At 40.0% G+C, this 19,891-nt stretch overlaps 1 protein-coding gene across 3 annotated transcripts in view; it reads left to right on the top strand.

The window, feature by feature from the left end:
- The window catches only part of SV2C (synaptic vesicle glycoprotein 2C), a 269,321-nt gene that overhangs the window by 43,500 nt on the left and 205,930 nt on the right, over positions 1-19,891 (top strand). For all 3 annotated transcript variants that reach the window (XM_032278009.1, XM_032278001.1, XM_032277991.1), the window contains exon 2: positions 6,945-7,625. In XM_032278009.1, the coding sequence (XP_032133900.1) occupies positions 7,046-7,625 (580 nt within the window). In that variant the 5' untranslated portion in view covers positions 6,945-7,045. The remainder of the gene's footprint in view (positions 1-6,944; positions 7,626-19,891) is intronic.

Here is a 19,891-nt window from a genome sequence, read left to right as displayed (position 1 = left end):
ATTTCAGTGCTCTGGGGTTTTTTGAGATTTGGACAGCTGCTGAGGTTCAGTTTACCCTGGTTTAGGAGATCTATTCTTCACAGAGCAAATTAACTGTGTCAAAATTGCATAAAAATGAGTGTTAATATACTTAAACCTTCCAGGCTCTTTGAATAACTTATTACTTTAAAAATATACAGATATGCTAAATACTTTCTATTTTTAAAGCAAGTCTGTTTAAGCAATCACATTTGGAAAACTTCATTTCAGTTTTTGATAGACGTAAAAGAAATACCATATTTTATTTTAGAAATATTATTTTAATGTAGATTTTCTGCCTTTTATCCTGCTTCCCTCAATTAATTCTAATTAGTGTTATGGTATTTTATAATAGAGACATTAGAATTTAAAGAATTTTAGTGTTCATCTTAATACAGTATTTCCGTAAAGTGTGTAATGAGAATTGCTCACTGGTGTCATGTTGAGGGTGGGGAATTCTGTTATTAGGAAAGTTTGGGAATGGTTGGGTAACAAATTTACACAGCGTTCTTTATAACAGGCTTTGTACTGTAACCCTCCTACTCATACTTCACAAGAAGTGTGAGACAGAAACTTCCAATATTTATATGACCGTCAAACCTTGTCCTCTCAGAGAACTTGTAGGACCCCATGTTGCATATTACACTTTGGGGAACTGCTGATCCAGACAACTGCCTGATAAAGAAAGTGTGGGAGCTAAGAGTTGGCCCCTTATGGGGCTTGAGTCCTCATTTAATAACATTGTTTTAAGGCCAGGTACAGTGGCTCAAACCTGTAATCCCAGCACATTGGGAGCCTGAGGTAGGAAGACTGCTTGGGCACAAGAGGTCTAGACCAGCCTGGGAAACATAGAAAGACCTGGCTACTATTAGCCAGGCACGATGGTACATACCTGTAGTCCCAGCTACTCAGGAGGCTGAGGTGGGAGAATCGCTTGAGCCTGGGAAGTTGAAGCTGCAGTGAGTCATGATCACAACACAGCACTCCAGCCTGGATGAAAGAGTGAGGCCATGTCTCAAAAAAATAAACAAAAAACACAATAACATGACTTTATGATGTTTTATTTTACTAGGTTCCTGTTTTCAGGAAACTTACATATATTGATGAGCATAATGGAAAACAAGATTGAATGCCAGGGGGAAACCAGCTACACTTAGCTTGCAAGATATGATTAGGCTAAGCAACAAAGAAAGGAAATCATTTCATGAAGGCGGTGGTTTTTGAACTGCACCTTAAAGAATGAGAATGTCGAAGAGCAGAAGATCAAACACCGCATGTTCTCACTCATAGGCGGGTGTTGAACAATGAGAACACATGGACACAGGGAGGGGAGCACTACACACTGGGGTCAGTTGGGGGGAAATAGGGGAGGGAGGGTGGGGGGGGGGAAGCTGGGGAGAGATAGCAAGGGGAGAAATGCCAGATGTAGGTGATGGGGAGGAAGGCAGCAAATCACACTGCCACGTGTGTTCCTATGCAACAATTTTGCATGTTCTTCACATGTACCCCAAAATGTAAAATGCAATAAAATAAATAAATGGGAAAAAAAAAATTTTATTACTGTACATGCCCGGTGGCTATTTAAAAAAAAAAAAAAAAAAAAAAAAGAATGAGAATGTCTGCATACAGGTAGTTTAGAGGGTTGGAGGGGAAGAGGCGTCTTTAAATAATAAACACTTAACATCAGAGATTTGGACAGGCTGGGATGATGGGTCAGTTTCTATTTCTTCATCTCAAAAATGTGCTCAGTGTGGAAAGCTTCATGGAAAGTTCCCCACTCAACCCGACCCCACTCCAGAAGGAGTCCTATGTAGCCCATCGTGCCTGACTTGGGAGGGAGGTGTGGCATCAGGGATAAAGTTGGGCACAGTTGTTCAGTCAGCTGGCAGTTGTTCACCGTATGTCTTCTGTGTTGAATGTCTCCTTTAGTTCCAAGCTTAAGAGGGGAAGAGGGCTGTTATGAGCCCCTCTGCCTAATCCCAGCACACTGCATATCTGCAAGAACTTTAGAAGATCACAAGTCTACTGCCATGGGGGCTGCCTTCTACACACCTGTGCTGTTTCAGATCCCTATTTCCATCACAGGCTCCCATTTCCACCAAAACTAGCAGATGTAGTGGGTATGTGGTTGGGCTTGGGCGTAGCATTGCATAGGTTTGCTTTGTTACTGGGCAGGTTGCAGTTTTCTGACCTACCATTGCATAGGTTTGAAATTGTTACTAGGCAGGTTTCAGTTTTCTTATCTGTGAAGTGGGGATTTTAAAAGTACCTCCCCCATACAACGTTTGTGAGCTTTACTGTGTGATAATGCATCTGCAGTGCTGGGCACATGGCTGACAGAATAACGGATTAACCATTATTGTTGCTATGATTACTTTGTCAGCACACAATTGCTTTAAAGCTGCATAAATACAGTTGTTAGAAGAATGGACTCTCCCAGCATCCAGAAGATTCTAGAACATTTTGGAGAGGAGGAGCTATCCATGATCTTTTGATTGAGGGTGGTGATGAGGAGTAAAGCAAAGGAAAAACAGAATGTTTGTGTGGTGTGGGAAAACACTGAGAGAAACGTGTGTGTGTGGGTTGTATAGGGTGGGAACTTGTGTAGGAAAGTTTTAAAATGGTGTGTAGTGGTATCAGATACGTGTGTTTGTCATGAACCATCAAAGGAGCGAAAAGGAAGCAAAAACTGTTTTGCCAGAATAATGCTCATATGTATAATTATTTATATTTTACATATTTGTGCAAAATATCACACACAATGATTGTGCATATCATTGACTACATCAGATTCACTTTGCTGTGAACATTATTTAACAGCCACTTCGATAAATGTAGTTTTTAATCAACTATGTGTCCTGTAGGTTAGTATGATGAGTACAGCATCTAAACAAGTATTTATCAAGTGCTTATTACAGGAGATACTGTTAATGTCCTGGGTCCCTGGACCCTTTTCATCGTCTCTGTGCTCTCCCCACCTGGCTTCAGTGTGCCTTTGCTTTACTTGCACCTGCAGCTCTTCAGAGGACTGCCCTCAGGCTACTGGAACTGCCTTGCCTTTTGGTGCAGAGAACAGGAAGCGCCTACATTCCACCATTGCCCTCAAGAGCCCTCAACCAACAGTTGGCATGGGGTTATGAAAGCTCAGCACCTTCGCCCTGGGCTGGGAAAATTCCGAGGCATAATTTATACTCCAGAGTTTTTGAAGCTTGCTCCATGGCCCAATACCTAAAATTGCTGCCCTGCTTCCATCGCCCCCTCCCCGCCCTGCTCCCTGATTCCCTTACTCTTTGATAAATGCTTTGCAGCTGACTCCTTATGGCTAGGTCTGTTCCTGGGGAAACTGAATTGAAACCACTGAATATATGTCAGATTCTGTCCTAAAACTGGTGTAAACAACTCATTTAATGCTCAGGACACTGGAAGGTGGTTATGATTCCCCTTATTTCGAGGAGAAGGAAATTGACTTGAGTAAACGAGAAGCATCATGTACTTAATCAGAGGTTGTTAGAACTTCGTTGCTTTGCCTGCTTTCCTGCTGTCCTGGACCACTGATGTCTTATTTAAGTGGGTTATATTATCTTTTGAAGTACAGCCACCATCCTAGGGTAGTTTATTGGAACAAACAAGACTACATTTTAAAATTATTACTCATATAAATCTCATCATTGATGAAAGGTCTCACAACAATTCTCTTTACTTCAGAATGTAAAAGACAATTTAGAGAAGAGGTTATAAAACCATTTTAGTGTAGGAAAAAGAGTTACTGGGATACTGGAATGACTAGGAAGAAGGCCACTGCATTTAATAAGACCTCAGTGAGAGCACTGTGTGAGGCAGATGAAGTTAAGGAGTAAGGCACTCTGGCCTCTCCTCTAACAAGCTTTGTGACTTTTAGCTAGTTATTTAATCTCCCTGAGCCTTAATTTTTCATCTGTAAAATGGAGGACTATAATGTCTATTTTGTAGGATTGAAGTAAAGATTAAATAAAAGAACAAAAGGACGTACAGGAAGTTTTGAGCACAATGCCTCACATACCGTAAGCACCAAATCGAGGTGGTTTGTTTTGTTTTGCTTTTCATTGAAACGAAGTCCAGCACATATTGTGTGGCATAACTCCGTAATTTATTGGAGAAACAAAAGTAAACATGGATGATGCTATAAACAGCTGCTCTCGGATCTTCTTATAGGCCGCACCTGGTATGTAGGCCCCACCCTTGAGAATTGCTGCTTTAATTCAGGCATGGCCTTCCCATTGTAGATATCGATCTGCCATTTTCCTGGCAATATCTGGAATGAGCCAAGCTTTTTACATTTTTCCATTTACCAGAGGGCAGTAATAGCCATAGAATTATAACTCTGCCCCTGAATAATCTGTTCCCTAGCCAAACATCTTGCACATATTCCAGGATGGCTTTATAAGGATAGTACAAACTTGGAGTTTCGCTTTAACTCTGTATTTTGAAATTATTGTATATTCACATGCAGTTGTAAGTAATGATTCAGAGAGACCCTTGTACCCTTCACCAGCTTACCCCAGTGGCAATATCTACAAACATCTAATTTTAAAGAGAATTTTTGAATAAGTATTCATGTTTTTCATTTATGAAAGGGCACAGAAAAATCTCCTTTGCTTTAGTACGACTACAAACTAAAAGAACAAGTATCTTCCTTCAAAAAACTTACCTGAGCTTCGATTTGGGGGATGAGAAATCTTGAGATACAGAAAGAGAACTTATATGTGCACATGCTTTGTTTTGCCCCAGAATTAAAACTAAGATCCCTACAAGGATGTTTTCAAACTTGGAATGTTTCATTGTAAAATTCTTATTTTATGTCTCATTGCTCAAGTGCTGAGATTACTCAAGGGGTTAGAATTATCCACTTTTCCAGTCATAACCATGACATTTAAGACATCATACCTCTTGTCTCTAGCAGAGGTGGCCCCTATACGAGGACCTGTTTAGGGAGGAGAGCCCTGTAAACATGTGGTAAGGATACCTGTGGCTGAGAACAAAAGCAGAAAAGCCAAATGCAGTCAGTTGATGCACATTTCCTCAGAAACAGCTATGGCAGAGGCTTTCCATTCTGAAAGGCACTGGGGTAGTGCCGTAGGGTCATTCAGATTCTGCTTTCAACTCAGAGGTCTTTGGAGCTCACTTAATGGTGTTTCTGGGGCTGATTATACACAGGAAGTAGCTGTGTACAGTGTCTGATATGATCATCTGTTCTATGGATAGGATGGCGGTTTATTTATTGTGTGAAATATTCTGATTTTACTGTTAATTTTTAAAGTAGGAAATGTCTCTCAATTTCCAACTTCATCATCGTTCTCCCTGCCCTTTTTCCTTGAGTTTCTGAGCATCCCATCCTCAGCCTCTTTTCTTACCACCTTCCCATCTTTTCTTACTGTTCTCATGGATTCTCCCATCTCACTCTTCTTCCCTTTCTCTTCCTCTCAGTTCTCCAAAAATAAATAAAATAAAAAAGAGGGAGAACAAACAGAAACATAATTTACTAAAACATTTGTTTGGTTAAAAACCTTGCAATCATATGTTTAATTTCTTTTATCATCTTCCAAAATGCACGCCTGTGAGAGCCATACTCCTGTTTGCCTACTGGGCATTTGTAGGTATTCAGTGGGAATGAAGCATGGTCCATTTATGAGCAAACATCTGTTTGTCTTTATTTCTGGGCTTGATTGTGCCATTTGGATGAGTAGTTAAATGTATGTTAGTAATTGCCACTTTAAATATTTTAAACTAGGTACAAAAAGGGAAGGTAGAAATGACGATTATATAAATCAATGTTTGGAATGCTGCCATAACATAAGGCTTGAGGAGTTAATGATGGGGGAGAAAGACTTTTTTAACCTCTATATCATCTGTGTACAAGGATGAACCTGACAACGTCTCACATGAGCCACCAGAAGAGACAGCTGAGTGGACAAATAGAATATAAGTTACCATGAGGTCAGCCCGAATTTAAGGAACCAAGGCATGGGGGTGCTATCAGTGAAAAAGAAAACCAAATGACAGGTCATGGAAGGCTTCAGACTTTACAGCCAAATAAGCAGCTAAGCAGAGTGGCAGTAGGAGGAGGTGGGAAGGAGGAATAGAGAGTGTGTGTGTAGTGGGTATCTAGAGATGAAGAAAATAGAAGCGGGGTTGTGACAGCACATCACATGGAGCTTACCTGTCCCTGATGGCCTGGGGCTAGTTTCTGAAAGGGCAGACTCCTCCCACCAAACAAGCCATATGTTGTAATTCAATATCAAATGTGTCTGTAAAATCATTTGATGAACTCTGCCAATCCTGGGGATATGACACTATGCTAGGGGAATATATTCATTGTCAGTTCAGCATGGTGTGGGAGTCTCTGTTATCATTTGCTGGAAGGAAACACAATGTTAAGTAGGGGGAAATGCAATCTTACAAATATAGCTACAGTTTGATAGCAATTGTATATGGGGCTGATTGCTTTTCAATGTGAGGAAATAGGCCCAGTAGGATTCTTCTAATACTCTGGTTTTGCCTCTGCAATATTTGTATGTGTCTGTGAGCAATATTATTTTTCTCAATTAAGGTATATGCTTGTAGCACTTTCAAAATGTGCTGGGTGTCCTTTTAAAGATGCAAGATGCTCCATTTTATTCTCAGGGGAATTTCTGTGTACTATTACCCTGGGGATAGAATTCCTTAACATAAAACAATAATAATAGCAGTGAAAACCCTAAATACTCCAAGGGTGCTGCTCACACTTAAGCAGAGAAGCAGCGTAAGGTGTACATGTGTACAATGAGATTAAAAAAAGAAAAAACTCATTCTGTGTGGTGGTTTGTGGGGCATTGAAAAGAGGTCAAGAAATAGATAGTAAAAAAGATATGGAAAGGAATAATAACCATCTCCTGTTTCTTCTTTCGCAGTTCTGTTTTGAACCCAAAGTGGATGATGCCATCAGAGCTGAACCACTGAACAAAGTCTGTGAAAAATTCCCATCTTCTAATTGACCATCAATTAAGAGAAGATGGAAGACTCTTACAAGGATAGGACTTCACTGATGAAGGGCGCCAAGGACATTGCCAGAGAGGTGAAGAAACAAACAGTAAAGAAGGTGAATCAAGCTGTGGACCGAGCCCAGGATGAATACACCCAGAGGTCCTACAGTCGGTTCCAAGATGAGGAAGACGATGATGACTACTACCCGGCTGGAGAAACCTATGATGGAGAGGCCAATGATGATGAAGGCTCAAGTGAAGCCACTGAGGGGCATGATGAAGATGATGAGATCTATGAGGGGGAGTATCAGGGCATCCCCAGTATGAACCAAGCGAAGGACAGCATTGTGTCAGTGGGGCAGCCCAAGGGAGATGCGTACAAGGACCGGCGGGAGCTGGAATCAGAAAGGAGAGCTGACGAGGAAGAGCTAGCCCAGCAGTATGAGCTGATAATCCAAGAATGTGGTCATGGTCGTTTTCAGTGGGCCCTTTTCTTCGTCCTGGGCATGGCTCTTATGGCAGATGGTGTAGAGGTGTTTGTTGTTGGCTTCGTGTTACCCAGTGCTGAGACAGACCTCTGCATCCCAAATTCAGGATCTGGATGGCTAGGTGAGTGTGTGGTGTCATGGAGACCAACTCTGAAACTGGCTTATTTGTTAAGCACAGTTAGCAACATAGAGAATAAATACTTTTCATCTAGAGCATTGCATTTTTTTCTAACAAATTTTTTATTACAAAAAAATTTAAGCATACGAAAGAATCAAAATATTTGTATAGTGAACACCTGTGTATACCTACCACCTGGATTCTGTAGTTAATATTTACTATATTTTCTTTATCATCTATCCATTCAATTTATTTTTATGCATTTAAAAGTGAGTTAGAGTGTGTTTTAACTTGTATTTTTATCATCTTTGCATTGGTTTCTCCTTTATTAAGTTCTGAAGCCACTCCCTTGGAAGTTAATAATGCTGTTATATTCAACACAGCAGTATTTCTGAATACAGAGATTAGTTCTATGAAACTCTGACAAATAGGATTTCAAATTTGATGTGAATACAGTCGTTCAAATATTTTAGGACCCTGATTAATTTTTTCTATTATCTATGTGTATGTTTGCTTAGATTTTCAATCAGTCTTATTCATATAATTTTCTATAGTTGATTTTTTAATCTTTTTCAAGGTGTGTAACTTTGTGCCCAAACTAGAAAAACTTCATTTCTTTATATATTTTAAATCATATAAATATTTAAATTATGTGTGTTAAAAATAATGTGACCTCTCTATAAAATATCTATACAGAAGATTTGATTTTTGTTTTGAAGTTGCCATGCACTCAGGCTCATATTTTTACAAAGCTGTAGTTGGCACTCTCTGAGTTTGTGCACGGGAAAATAAGTAGGTAAGAAGCAGGCATGTGGTGAAATATCCCCCCAGCAGTTTAAGGATCCACTGCAAACACTTGGTATAGAAAATCAGGAGGATTCCCAAACTGCTCTTGCAAATCCTGCCTCAGAAAACATGCTTATGTGTCTATTAAATCTATGTGTTTCAGAGTCTATGAAAGAAAGTAAAAATACTTAGTACCTGCGTTTCCTTGGGACTTCCTTAAACTAAAGCTTCAAAAACAAAAGTATACCATTCTTTTTGTGGAAACCTAGTAACTTTGTTAAGTAATGTTATTATCATTGATGCTGAGAAATTTCCTGGGTGATTAAAATTAAATGCCATATCCTAACTTGCTCTATGACAACACAAGAGAGACAATCATGGGTGAGAAGACGATATACATCTTTGTATTCCTTTAACACTTGTTCCTTTTATATGACCCACTCCTAGTATTTGTTTCTTTATGCTTAGCTAAAAGAAATGGATCCATGAAAGTAGATTGTGTATGTTGAAGGCGTGGGAGTCAGGAGCATATTTTGCATATTTTGCTGATACACTCATTTGTGTGTTCCACTATCAAACGCAGATATCACCATGCTTCAGAGGAGGGTCCTTGGTCATTCGTCAAATTGGCCATCTCAGCAGATCGGTTTTGCATCTAGCTCTGTATTTCATTTTTGTTTTTTTCTTTTGGTGAGCAAGTATATCCAACTGTAAGCCTAGACATCAAAATATGTATCGAGATTTTGCTGAAGGAATATATCAGCAGAATGTCTAAAGAAGATAGATCTTTAGAAATATATCCTCACAAATATTTAATAATTGCCAGCTTACACTTAGAATAAAAAATAAAAATATTTTAATGTTACGATCCTATCATTTATACTGGGAACACTACAGAAAAATCTAAGCCCAACTTGCCTGTGTGCCTTGATCTTCTTGGTGCTGTATGAAAGCACAGTATGACATATGGTTATCTTATCAAACTACCCTCTAAACCCAGAAACCCTAGTGATGTTACCCACCCCCAGGTGGCATTTAGAAGTGTAGATAATGCTGCAGCACAATTGGAGCCCAGATATTCTCATCTGTCCATAAATGTTGCCTGCTTTAGTGAATTAAAAATGAGTCCCCAGGAGTGTATAGTTTCACTCAGTGTTGTGAGTCCCCAACAGGAGCATTTTAATGGTTTCACAACTGTGCCTTCCAGACTTGCATTTCAATTATTTTGCCATTGTAATTTCACTCATAATTGCATTCATGCAGAGTCTTTTTAGACAAGCATTTAAATTGTTTTGCCATTTTCATTTCATCAAATAATAGCTTTGTAATATAATTACCACACTAAGTCACAGCAATAGGATCAAAATGCAAGAAAGCAGGATGCATGACCCATGTTTGGTGGCATTTTGAGGATATAGATTTGCAAAATAATTTCTCATTTGCTACTAAGCATTGTGTCATTTTCCTCAAGGAAGACCAGGAACAAAAATATGACCCAATTTATGTTTTAATTATTTGGGAGATGGAGCCCCTCTTTGTGTTTGCTAAAAGATTGACTTAAAGGTAGCTAAGGGCATAAGGTGTGTGCATGTGTCTGTGTGTATGGTCTGTGTGTATATATAACATTGTTAATTGGGCCAGAAGAAGTTAGAGTAAATATTTAATTATCTAATGACCTGCTCTTTGGAAGGACAAGGGCAGTCACTTTAAGATAATCTGTTCTCTATTGCTAAAGTCTATTTATTAAGCACTTATTGTGTATAAAGCACAGTATTTTCACAAGAATAATAGGACAAAAAAAAGAGAGAGAGACAAGGTTTCTCTATCCAAGGAAGTTATAGTCTAATATGGAGAACTCACAAATGGGTAGATTGCCAGTGTTGATACCCAGTATCAGTAGCCGTAGACAAGCATAAATAAAGAGACTTTGAGCAGGGAGAACATGTCACAGAGTAAGGCCCTGCCGAAAGTGGTGGAGAAAAGGAATGCATTTCAGAGCCGCTCCAGAGGTAGAGTCAGCAAAGATTTGCTCACTGATCAGCTTGGAGTGGGGAGGAGGGGACCAATTAATGAAATAATGGCAGTTCATTAAATTAAGTAAGGCAGAGTATAGATTTTAGCAGGAGAGAGAAAGATGAAAATGTTTGGTTTGAGACCCTCTCATTCTGAGGTCCTTGGGGACAATCGTAGTGGAGTGCCAATGGGTTATTCCCCACGTAAGCTGAAATGCCCAGAGATTTGGAAGCCATCTTGTTTAAGACAACACTGCCAATGACCTTAACCAGGGAGAGAATGGTTTCCTGCTGAATACTATTTATGGAGCTGGGGGTGGAGGAGGAATCATTAGGAGGCAAAGGAGCAGCCAGAGAAAGAGGAGCAGTCAGAAAAAAGGGAGGCCTGGAAGTTGCTGGAAGAAGGAAGATATGTACAGCTTTCAGGTGCCGCAGTCTCGAAGTAGAGGCTAAAACCTCTCAGCCTCTCAGTCTCTCAGACCTGGCAATTAAAAGTTATTGGCTGCTGCAAACAGCTCTTAAGATGAATGCAGTGAGCACAATAAACACAATGAGCCAGACTAGGAAGGTTTTAAGCCTTTGTATTAAGTGAAGTGAAAATGTGTCCTCTGGATTCCCAGCCCCTGGTCACCAGGCAGGGTTTTCCAGGACATCAGGCATTCTTCCCTCCCATTTGCTGTGGCTTAGAGTGGATGCTGTGTAAGTGAGCCCTCTCCGGCCACAACTGACTTAGCTTTTTGTCCAGTGGTTGTTGAGGGGGGCAGGGTTGGTTCTAAGATTACCCATAGGCAGGAAGGATGTCCAGCCATTTTCAGCTCAGCCCTACTCTGACTCTAGCCCATTAGAGCAGAACAAACAGCGTGCTGGCATCTCTTCCCTTGCGTCAGGGGGGTTGGCCTCTCGCTCACTGGCTTATTTCCTTCTAAGACCCACCCAGTGAAGCAGATAAATTAATAATTATTGGTTCAACTGCTTTATTGCTGAGGGTTACAAAGATGAGTGATATTTAGGAACCAAAATATTATCACAGCCAGGCGTTGACTAATACAAAATAGATGAAAAGCAACATATACTAACCCAAAATGGACTTTAATAACTAAACCTGAACTAATTAATAGTGAAGCATCCTGTTTTTCTTTTATCCTTTTCAGAGCAAATATCAATTGCTACCCCTAATTCCCATATGTGTTGGTAGCTTTCAGGACAGGAGTTTTAGCAGCATAAGTGAGACAGGGCCAGATTGCTTTGGGAAGAAACGTGAATGTTGTTGAGAAAAGTGGAGACAGCAGGCACATTTCATTCGCTAAGCATTAATTGAGTACCAACTCTGAAGCAGTCACCCGACAAGGTACATTAAGAGGATATTCTCATTAGTATGTTGTGATCTTTGTCTATAATTTTTTTTTTAACAATGTGACAAATACACTTGTGATAAATGTTAGTGCTTTATGTGTTTTTTTTTTTCTATGAAAGAGATATTGAATAAAACGCTGTAGGATTGCCGAGGAGGGAATGACTAAGTTTGCCTTTGGGAGCTGATGAAAACCCATCTGGGAACTGACATTTAAACAGTGTTTTGAACCATGGTACATGTATACCTATGTAACAAACCTGCACGTTCTGCACATGTATCTCAGAGCTCAAAATTTATAAATAAATAAATAAATAAATAATATAAACAGGGTTTTGGGAGCTGAATAAGAGTTTACCAGGCAGATAAGAGGAAGAATGGCACTTCAGGAAGATGTTATAATTGCCCAGTAGCCTGGGCTTGGTAGGCAATTATGTGAACTTATGTGTGGCAGAGGTAGAAGTGTTGGAGCCGACAAGTCACGCTGTGGATATATTGTGAAAGACCTTAATGCCAAGACGGGGGTTGGATTGTATCATTAAATCATTAGACCTGTGTTTTAGAAAGCTACCTCTGGCAGCAGTATGGAGAGAGAATTAGATGGGAGAGAGACTTAAAATGTCAAATGGACATGGACTTTAAGCCACTTATTTGTGTGACCATTTGTAAGTAATTTAAATTTCTCTGTGCCTCGGTTTTCATATCTGCACATTGGCAATAAGAATATCCAATTAGATTGGGAGGATTAAATGAGATAATGTATGTATAGCTCTTAGCAAAGCATTGGCTATATAGAAAACGCTAATAAATGATAGCTGCTATAATAATTAATGGAAGTGTGAATATCAGGAGGCCCAGGCAAAACATGACAAAATCCCGAACTGTATCAGTTAATAGGGTGAGAGAGACAGCAGAATTGGAAGCATTTCTGGAAGGGAAATGGAAACATTTTATGAACGAGAAAGATAAGTAGGTAGTTGAGGATGATAGCCACAGGATTAGGCAGGTAAATGGGAGGCAGAGCAGATGGAGAGGCTAATGAAGTGTATTTTGGAGCATGTTAGTCTGCTAGGTAGACTGAAAATGAAGGTTTAACCAGAGAACACAGCTAAACAGGAGGCAAACAATGACTAATGAAGATATCAGGCAGCTTAGCAAGGGGTTAGAGAGTCTTCTGGCCCCAAAATAACTAACAACCAGAAGTAAATTCCTCTGTATGACACTTTTAGATTTTGTAATTAAAATATATTCTTAATACAGTCCTCTTTAAAGCTCCCCTTTCTTTTCAGAACCAGTAGACATATTTAAAATTTGGTCTATATGCTCCTCCAGACATGCTAATTTGAGGCGCTTGTTCTATGGAGTCCTCTTTGGAGCTGCAGTGGGAGTGGGGAGGAGTGGTGACGGACCGACCCCTTGTGTCATCTCTTCCCTCTGCTTCATCAGAGCAGGCTCAGACTCACCATTTATGTGCATAAAGGATTCCATAGCTAAACAACAAAATATTTTAACATCTTTTCTGGAATATCAGCGACTTCAGCTGTCACACTGGTGTTACAAGTTCAGTGTTTGATGAAGTAGTGTTATGAAGTAGCCAGGATGTGTGGGGGCATGGCCCAAGGCCCTGAAAGAAAGATTGAGCCAGAAAAGGTTTGGCTTCTATTACCAGGGGGAAACATATTTCCCAGCTGTTGGTTCCTTAGTGACTTAGGCAAACCCTGTCATTTTAAAGATGAAGACAGGAGACCTAGAGAGTTCAGTTGACTTGCCCGATCTGTAGCTGGGTATTAGCTGAGGCAGACTCTGGAACACATATACCAACTCTTAATCCTATGTTCCTTTCCAGTTCCCTAACATTTTCAATTAAAGCCCTTTTAATGGGGATAACCCCGAGAAGAACACAAGGCTCTCCATTCCCGGTGAAAATGCACCACTCTGGTATGTCAAGCAAGATAAAGGTGATCTGGAAATTCACTTTTTGCTTGTGAAGTCTGACAGTAGTCACCTGTTGAACTTGTACGTCTTTCTCTGCTTTTCAAAAACCTTAACAGAAGATATCACCTGTTATTTTTTTTTTGTAATTATAAACTGTACATAATGGCAAATATATGGTCACAAATGAGAAATTTGGAGAATTAACCTATAAAATTAGCCCATAGTGCAAAGTCATCTTAAAGAGGCAGAGTAGCAGAAAAATAAAGAGAATGTAAGCCTCACGGAAACCAGGGATTTTGTCTGTTATTCCCTACTGTATCCTCCTGCCCAGACCAGTGGGTGGTACATAATAGGATCTCCACAAATATTTGTTGAATGAATGAATAACAAGTCTCTGAGATCTTTAACACTTTGAAAACTAACTGAAGATATGAACGTATCTAAAGCAAGAATGTATTATTTTGAATTGAAACTCAGTAGAGGAAGAATACCAAAGGGAAAGTCATACATGCAGATGTCAGCAGTGCCCTTCCAAATAGTGCTCAGGGTTGAGGTGCCCTGACCTAAAGCTTTAGCCTATTTTGGAGCCACATATATCCCTATTGTAGGGAAAGGTGCATTAGGCATCCTTGGCCTGGAATTAGTGAAGACATGGCTCCTGCAGCAAAGACCTCTCATTCTCATTCCGTGTTCCAAAGCAACTTGAGGATTTCAAATTCAGCTTTCTCTCGAGCTTGCCCGTCAGAAATATGCTGGCCAAAGAATGCCAGTTTTCTTGGGAGTTCTGTTTTTTATTTTAATTGACCAACTGGAATTCTGTTTTTTTCTATCAGTCGTGGTGAGGTTGGCCATTGGGAGTCTGCTTCTAAGAGAGATATGTCCTTAGTGGGCTGACATATCGGGTTTCTGAACATACAACACCAGGTCCAAACCAGTCTTGCATCCTGGGAGGCCTGCTTGGGTGTTCACCTAGGTTTCCTGGAAAAATATTCCATCTTCATAGATACTATGAAGTTTATTTTTCTGCTACTCTGCCTCTTTAAGATGACTTTGCACTATGGACTAATTTTATAGGTTAAAATAGATAGAGCATGCTTTCAACCTCTCTTTCTATAGTTGTTTGTTTGTTTTGAGATGGAGTCTCACTCTGTCACCCAGGCTGGAGTGCAGTGGCACAATCTTGGCTCACTGCAACCTCTGCCTCTTTGGTTCAAGTGATTCTCCTGCCTCAGCCTCCCAAGTAGCTGAGGCTACAGGCACACATCATCACACCTGGCTAATTTATATATTTTTAGTAGAGATGGGGTTTCACTATGTTGGCCAGGCTGGTCTCAAACTCCTGACCTGAGGTGATCCACTCATTTTGGCCCCCCAAAGTGCTGGGATTACAGGTGTGAGCCACCGTACCTGGCCTCTAAAGTTTTTATGTGAATGCTGGAATTTCTTGAAACACACAGAATTAATTCCCCCATGCCCCTTTGCTTTCTTTGCCACTTCTAGAAAGGGTAGTTTCTTTGAGAGAAGACCTGGATAGTTACGACCTGTACCCTTATTCCTTTAGGGTTTAACAAAAGAAGAAATATTCTGTTCGAATTTCCTTTAAAACATCTGCAATATTAACTATAGTTGGTTGGTATATTGGGTGAAAACAGAGATAGACCAATAACATCAAAGGATTAAGAAGACAATACTTTTACATACAACTGGAATTTTACTTTTTTCCATTTTTATAAACTCTTGAAAGTTTTAAAAATATTTCTAAATCATTCTAGAATAAATATAGATATTTATAAATTTGGGATATATTTCTGGATAGAAATGGAGGAGCGGTTTTTGTTTTACTTTGTTTTGCTATCAGCTGTACCAAGTCAGACTACTTGGCATTCCTGTATCTTCTATTGGTAGCTGGAATGTCCACTCAGCCAAAATTTATTGTCTACTATGTGACAAGCACTGTTTAGACTCTAGAAATATAATAGTAAATAAAACAAAATATCTCTAGTAGACCTTGAGCATGTTTTCAACCTCTCTTTCTACAGTTTTTAGTGCCAGAATTCCTTGAAATATACACAATTCATTCCCCCCATACCACTTTGCTTTGTTTGCCACTTCTAGAAAGGGTAGTTTCTTGAGAGAAGACCTGGATAGATAATGACCTGAACCCTTATTCCTTTAGGGATTAACAAAAGAAGAAGTATTCTGTTGGGCTTTTTAACCGCTTTATTGAGATGTATCTGGGTCTGAAAACAACCAGCTTCAAGCTTCTGAGACTTCCCTTTGTTAGTTTCATCGACTGTTGTTTTCCACAAGACTGCAGGCGGAGTGCAGTGACCGGCTCACAGTGCATTGAACCAGTCTTTAGAGTGTGTCTAACCCCTGCTCAGTGCTGCTGGGTAGACCAGCACATCCAAGCTGATGACAAAGAGTGACACAGAGTTTTTCCTCTTTTAACTTTATTCCAAATTTTTGATGATGTGGCATCTGAGTGTGGCCTAAATTTTAAGATGCATTAAGCTTTTTTCCCTAAAAGTGTACACTGCAGACTTCAGGACTGGCAGCTCTGTACCCTGCCCAATCTCTTTGTCCTCAGCATCCATGTCCATATTTCTCATGGAACCTTATTCTTTGTTGTGTACTCACTCTCTGGCTCTGTTTAGCCTCTCAGGCATCACAGTGATCCTAATTGGAATTAAAAAGCTATTGGCTCATGGAGCACATCCTGTCTACCAACACTAGCAAAATCTTATTTGGATTCATTATTGCAAAATTGGAAAAGAAGATTCAATAATTTATCGCCATTACGGTCCTGGATCTTATTTCCTCTTGCCTTTCAAATTCTCCTGGGAGGAGAGAGGCTTCTGACATCAGAGCAGAGTTGGACCAAGCAGTCTGAAAAGACTCCTTCATCCAAAGAGTCGGATTCACTTTCACAGGACAGGAAATGAACAAAAACGCCCTGTCTCATTCCTGAAACTTGCCAATAAGTAGCATTCTAGGACAGTGAGAGTTTGATAGGAAAATATCCTTCTGCCACCCTGAGGGTCATGGAGGGTTTTCCATAACACAACTCTGAGCCTGCAGGCAGATTTCTCTATCCTGCACTCTGAATTTCTGTATCCCTATATCCTAGAACACTCTAGGATGAGGATTCTTACAGGAATCCTCACGAACACTGACACTGGCCTTACATATATTTATCCAGCCTGGGATTCTACCTGAAGTCACTAGAGAACTTGCTGATGTATTTTCAGGTTGGAGAATTTGTTCATGTGGACTTCGCTTTAAATAAGGCAATTGAAGCCTAGTATGGTGGCTCACACCTATAATCTCAGCACTTTGTGAGGCCAAGGTGGTCAGATCACTTGAGGTCAGGAGTTTGAGACCAGCCTGGCCAACATGATGAAATCCCATCTCTACTAAAAATACGAAAATTATCCAGGCATGGTGGTGTGTGCCTGTAGTCCCAGCTCCTCGGGAGGCTAAGGTAGGAGAATCACTTGAACCCGAGAGTTGGTTGTTGCAGTAAGCCAAGAATGTGCCACTGAACTCTATCCTCGGTGACAGTGTGAGAGTCCATCTCAGAAAAAAAAAAAAATTAAATTTAAAATATTAAAAACTAAAAAACAAATAGATAAGGCAATTGAATTATTAATCATCTAATAATTGGATCAAGTCAAATACAAATAATACAGACTCATAGGTTTGATTTCAGATTATCAATATGCAGTTCCACCCTTTCATGTGAAATCTAAGTATCCTCACATAAACAAGAGCAAGGGCCTTTAAATGGTCTGAGCTTCCTGCTGAACACTTCAGTGTGATACACTGTACATCACATTGATCTCAATGGATTTGTCTGATAAATTACTGATTAAGTACTTCTAACAAACATATTTGCAAACCAACATTTTTACCATAAATTTAGAAATTTGTTTTTGGCCCGTAAGATTGTGAGAGAAAAAGTAAAAGAAGTAAACGGGTGTAGTTCTTACCTTTAATTTCAAAATTGAGGTCTCTAATCAAATTGAAAACGATAAGGAAACAATGAGTTTTTCCAATTAAAAATTTGTTTACTCTGAGGAATTTGCTTAAAAATAGAATTTAATGATCTCTAAATTATTTTCCCATCTCTCTGTTTTGATCTTGTTCAATGTGCTTATCATAACTGCAATTATTATGTAAATACAGTTTAGTTCATCTTTACTCACTTCATATTATTTCACATAAAGATTTTGGAGAATCAATACAGTTTATTGTGGGCATTAGTGAGTGTATGGCCATTCATAATTCACTGTTACTGCATCTCACTTATCCATCCTGTTACTGAGCATTTGAATGTATCCAGTTCTTTGCTTATTCTACGAAAATAATGCTCCAATTAATGTCATCATTAAAATTACACTTTTGGGCCGGGCGCGGTGGCTCAAGCCTGTAATCCCAGCACTTTGGGAGGCCGAGGCGGGTGGATCACGAGGTCAAGAGATCGAGACCATCCTGGTCAACATGGTGAAACACCGTCTCTACTAAAAATACAAAAAATTAGCTGGGCATGGTGGTGCGTGCCTGTAATCCCAGCTACTCAGGAGGCTGAGGCAGGAGAATTGCCTGAACCCAGGAGGCGGAGGTTGCGGTGAGCCGAGATCATGCCATTGCACTCCAGCCTGGGTAACATGAGTGAAACTCCATCTCAAAAAAAAAAAAAATTACACTTTTGTTTGGGACATTTAGTTGGCATGTTTTTCCCAAAGCAGAAATGAAAGTTACTAAGGAGTATATGATATTTTAATTTATTTTTCAAAAACATTAACATAAGTAATACTGAAAGAAGAAAATAATATGACAAATATTAAATGAAGTTGGAAATGCCAGACAACACAGGCCCAAGGAATAGCCAAGGCTGAGTAGGAAGTCCTTTGCATATTCTCCAAATATGGTATCCCTTCAACTTCTTCTTAAGGAAATTGGTTGCAGTGATGATGAGGAAAAGACATTAGTGTGCCCTGGGGAAAACATTAGCGGTCAGATGAGGAGACACAGACAGAGGATAAAGGGTGTCCCATCTTAGGTGCTTACCCTCCTAATCTGTTACCCCAGAAGTGAGCTCATTCTCCCATGTCCAACTCTAGGCAGGCATTTCTCAACAGCAGCCCTAGTGACAACGACAGGTCTGTGCTGTGTGACACTGTCCCACACATTGCAGGATGTTTACCAGCTGTGGCCTTTGGCCACCAAATGTGAGCAGAGCTTCCCAGGCATCGCTTAAAACATGTGCCTCATCACACTCCAGACAAGGCCTCTCAAATACAATTTCTACACGACCCCCAGGAAGCAACAGGGTCCAGGGCTCAGGCTCTGGTGGTGACATTACCACAGCAGCATTGGAAACTGGAGTTCAGTGTCAGGGAAACAGAAGAATTGTCTCTTGTGCTGGCTTTCTGCCCTCCCAGGAGTGATTCTGTATCTTTTAGGATTGTGGTTTTAATATCAAGGATCTTCTACCGATCTTGGCAATGGTCTTGAATCTTTTCCTAACTAATGTGTATTAGAAAACCAAGGCGGTCATCAACTGAGCCATTCTTGGAGTTGTAGAGCTTAGAGAGGAAAGGTGATTTAGTGCTCACAGAATCAAACACCCTGAATTTGAAGAAGAGAAAAACTGAAGTCAAGTAAGAAGGAAATGACTCGCATAGAGGCACATGCCATTACCAGGGAGGCAGGAATGAAAACTTGGTGTGCCTGATTTTCAGACTGGGATTTTCTTCATCCAAAAAGTGGACAATCTCAGATGGTGGTGGTAGTTACACAACAATGTGAAAGTACTTCACATCCCATCGCAGTAAGATGATAAATGTTGTGTTCTATATATTTTATACAACAGAAAATGCAGTGTTCCTATGCATTCGGGAATGAAGAGCTATTTCTCAATATTAAAATATTGCTTATTACTGACGCTAAATTTATTTTTTCACTGTCAAGACTGAGCCTGGAAACAGTGAAGCTGACAGCTGAGAAACTGCTGAAACCCTAATGAAAGCACTTTCCAGAGCCAACTTACATTGTGGGGCTGCCATGTACAACTGTGCATGTTGTAACCTGCATAAAAGGACCTGGGCTTGTGGAAGGGGTGCATTTGGAATCCAGCCCTTTTACTTACCAAGCCATTCATCTTGGTTTAGGGCTGCTTC

This window comes from Sapajus apella, unplaced genomic scaffold (genome assembly GCF_009761245.1).
Source record: "Sapajus apella isolate SASKATOON/1434 unplaced genomic scaffold, GSC_monkey_1.0 scaffold1, whole genome shotgun sequence".
NCBI classification, from domain to species: Eukaryota; Metazoa; Chordata; class Mammalia; order Primates; family Cebidae; genus Sapajus; species Sapajus apella.
Note: the sequence above shows the minus strand (reverse complement) of the source record. Positions and strands in the feature narration are given on the sequence as shown.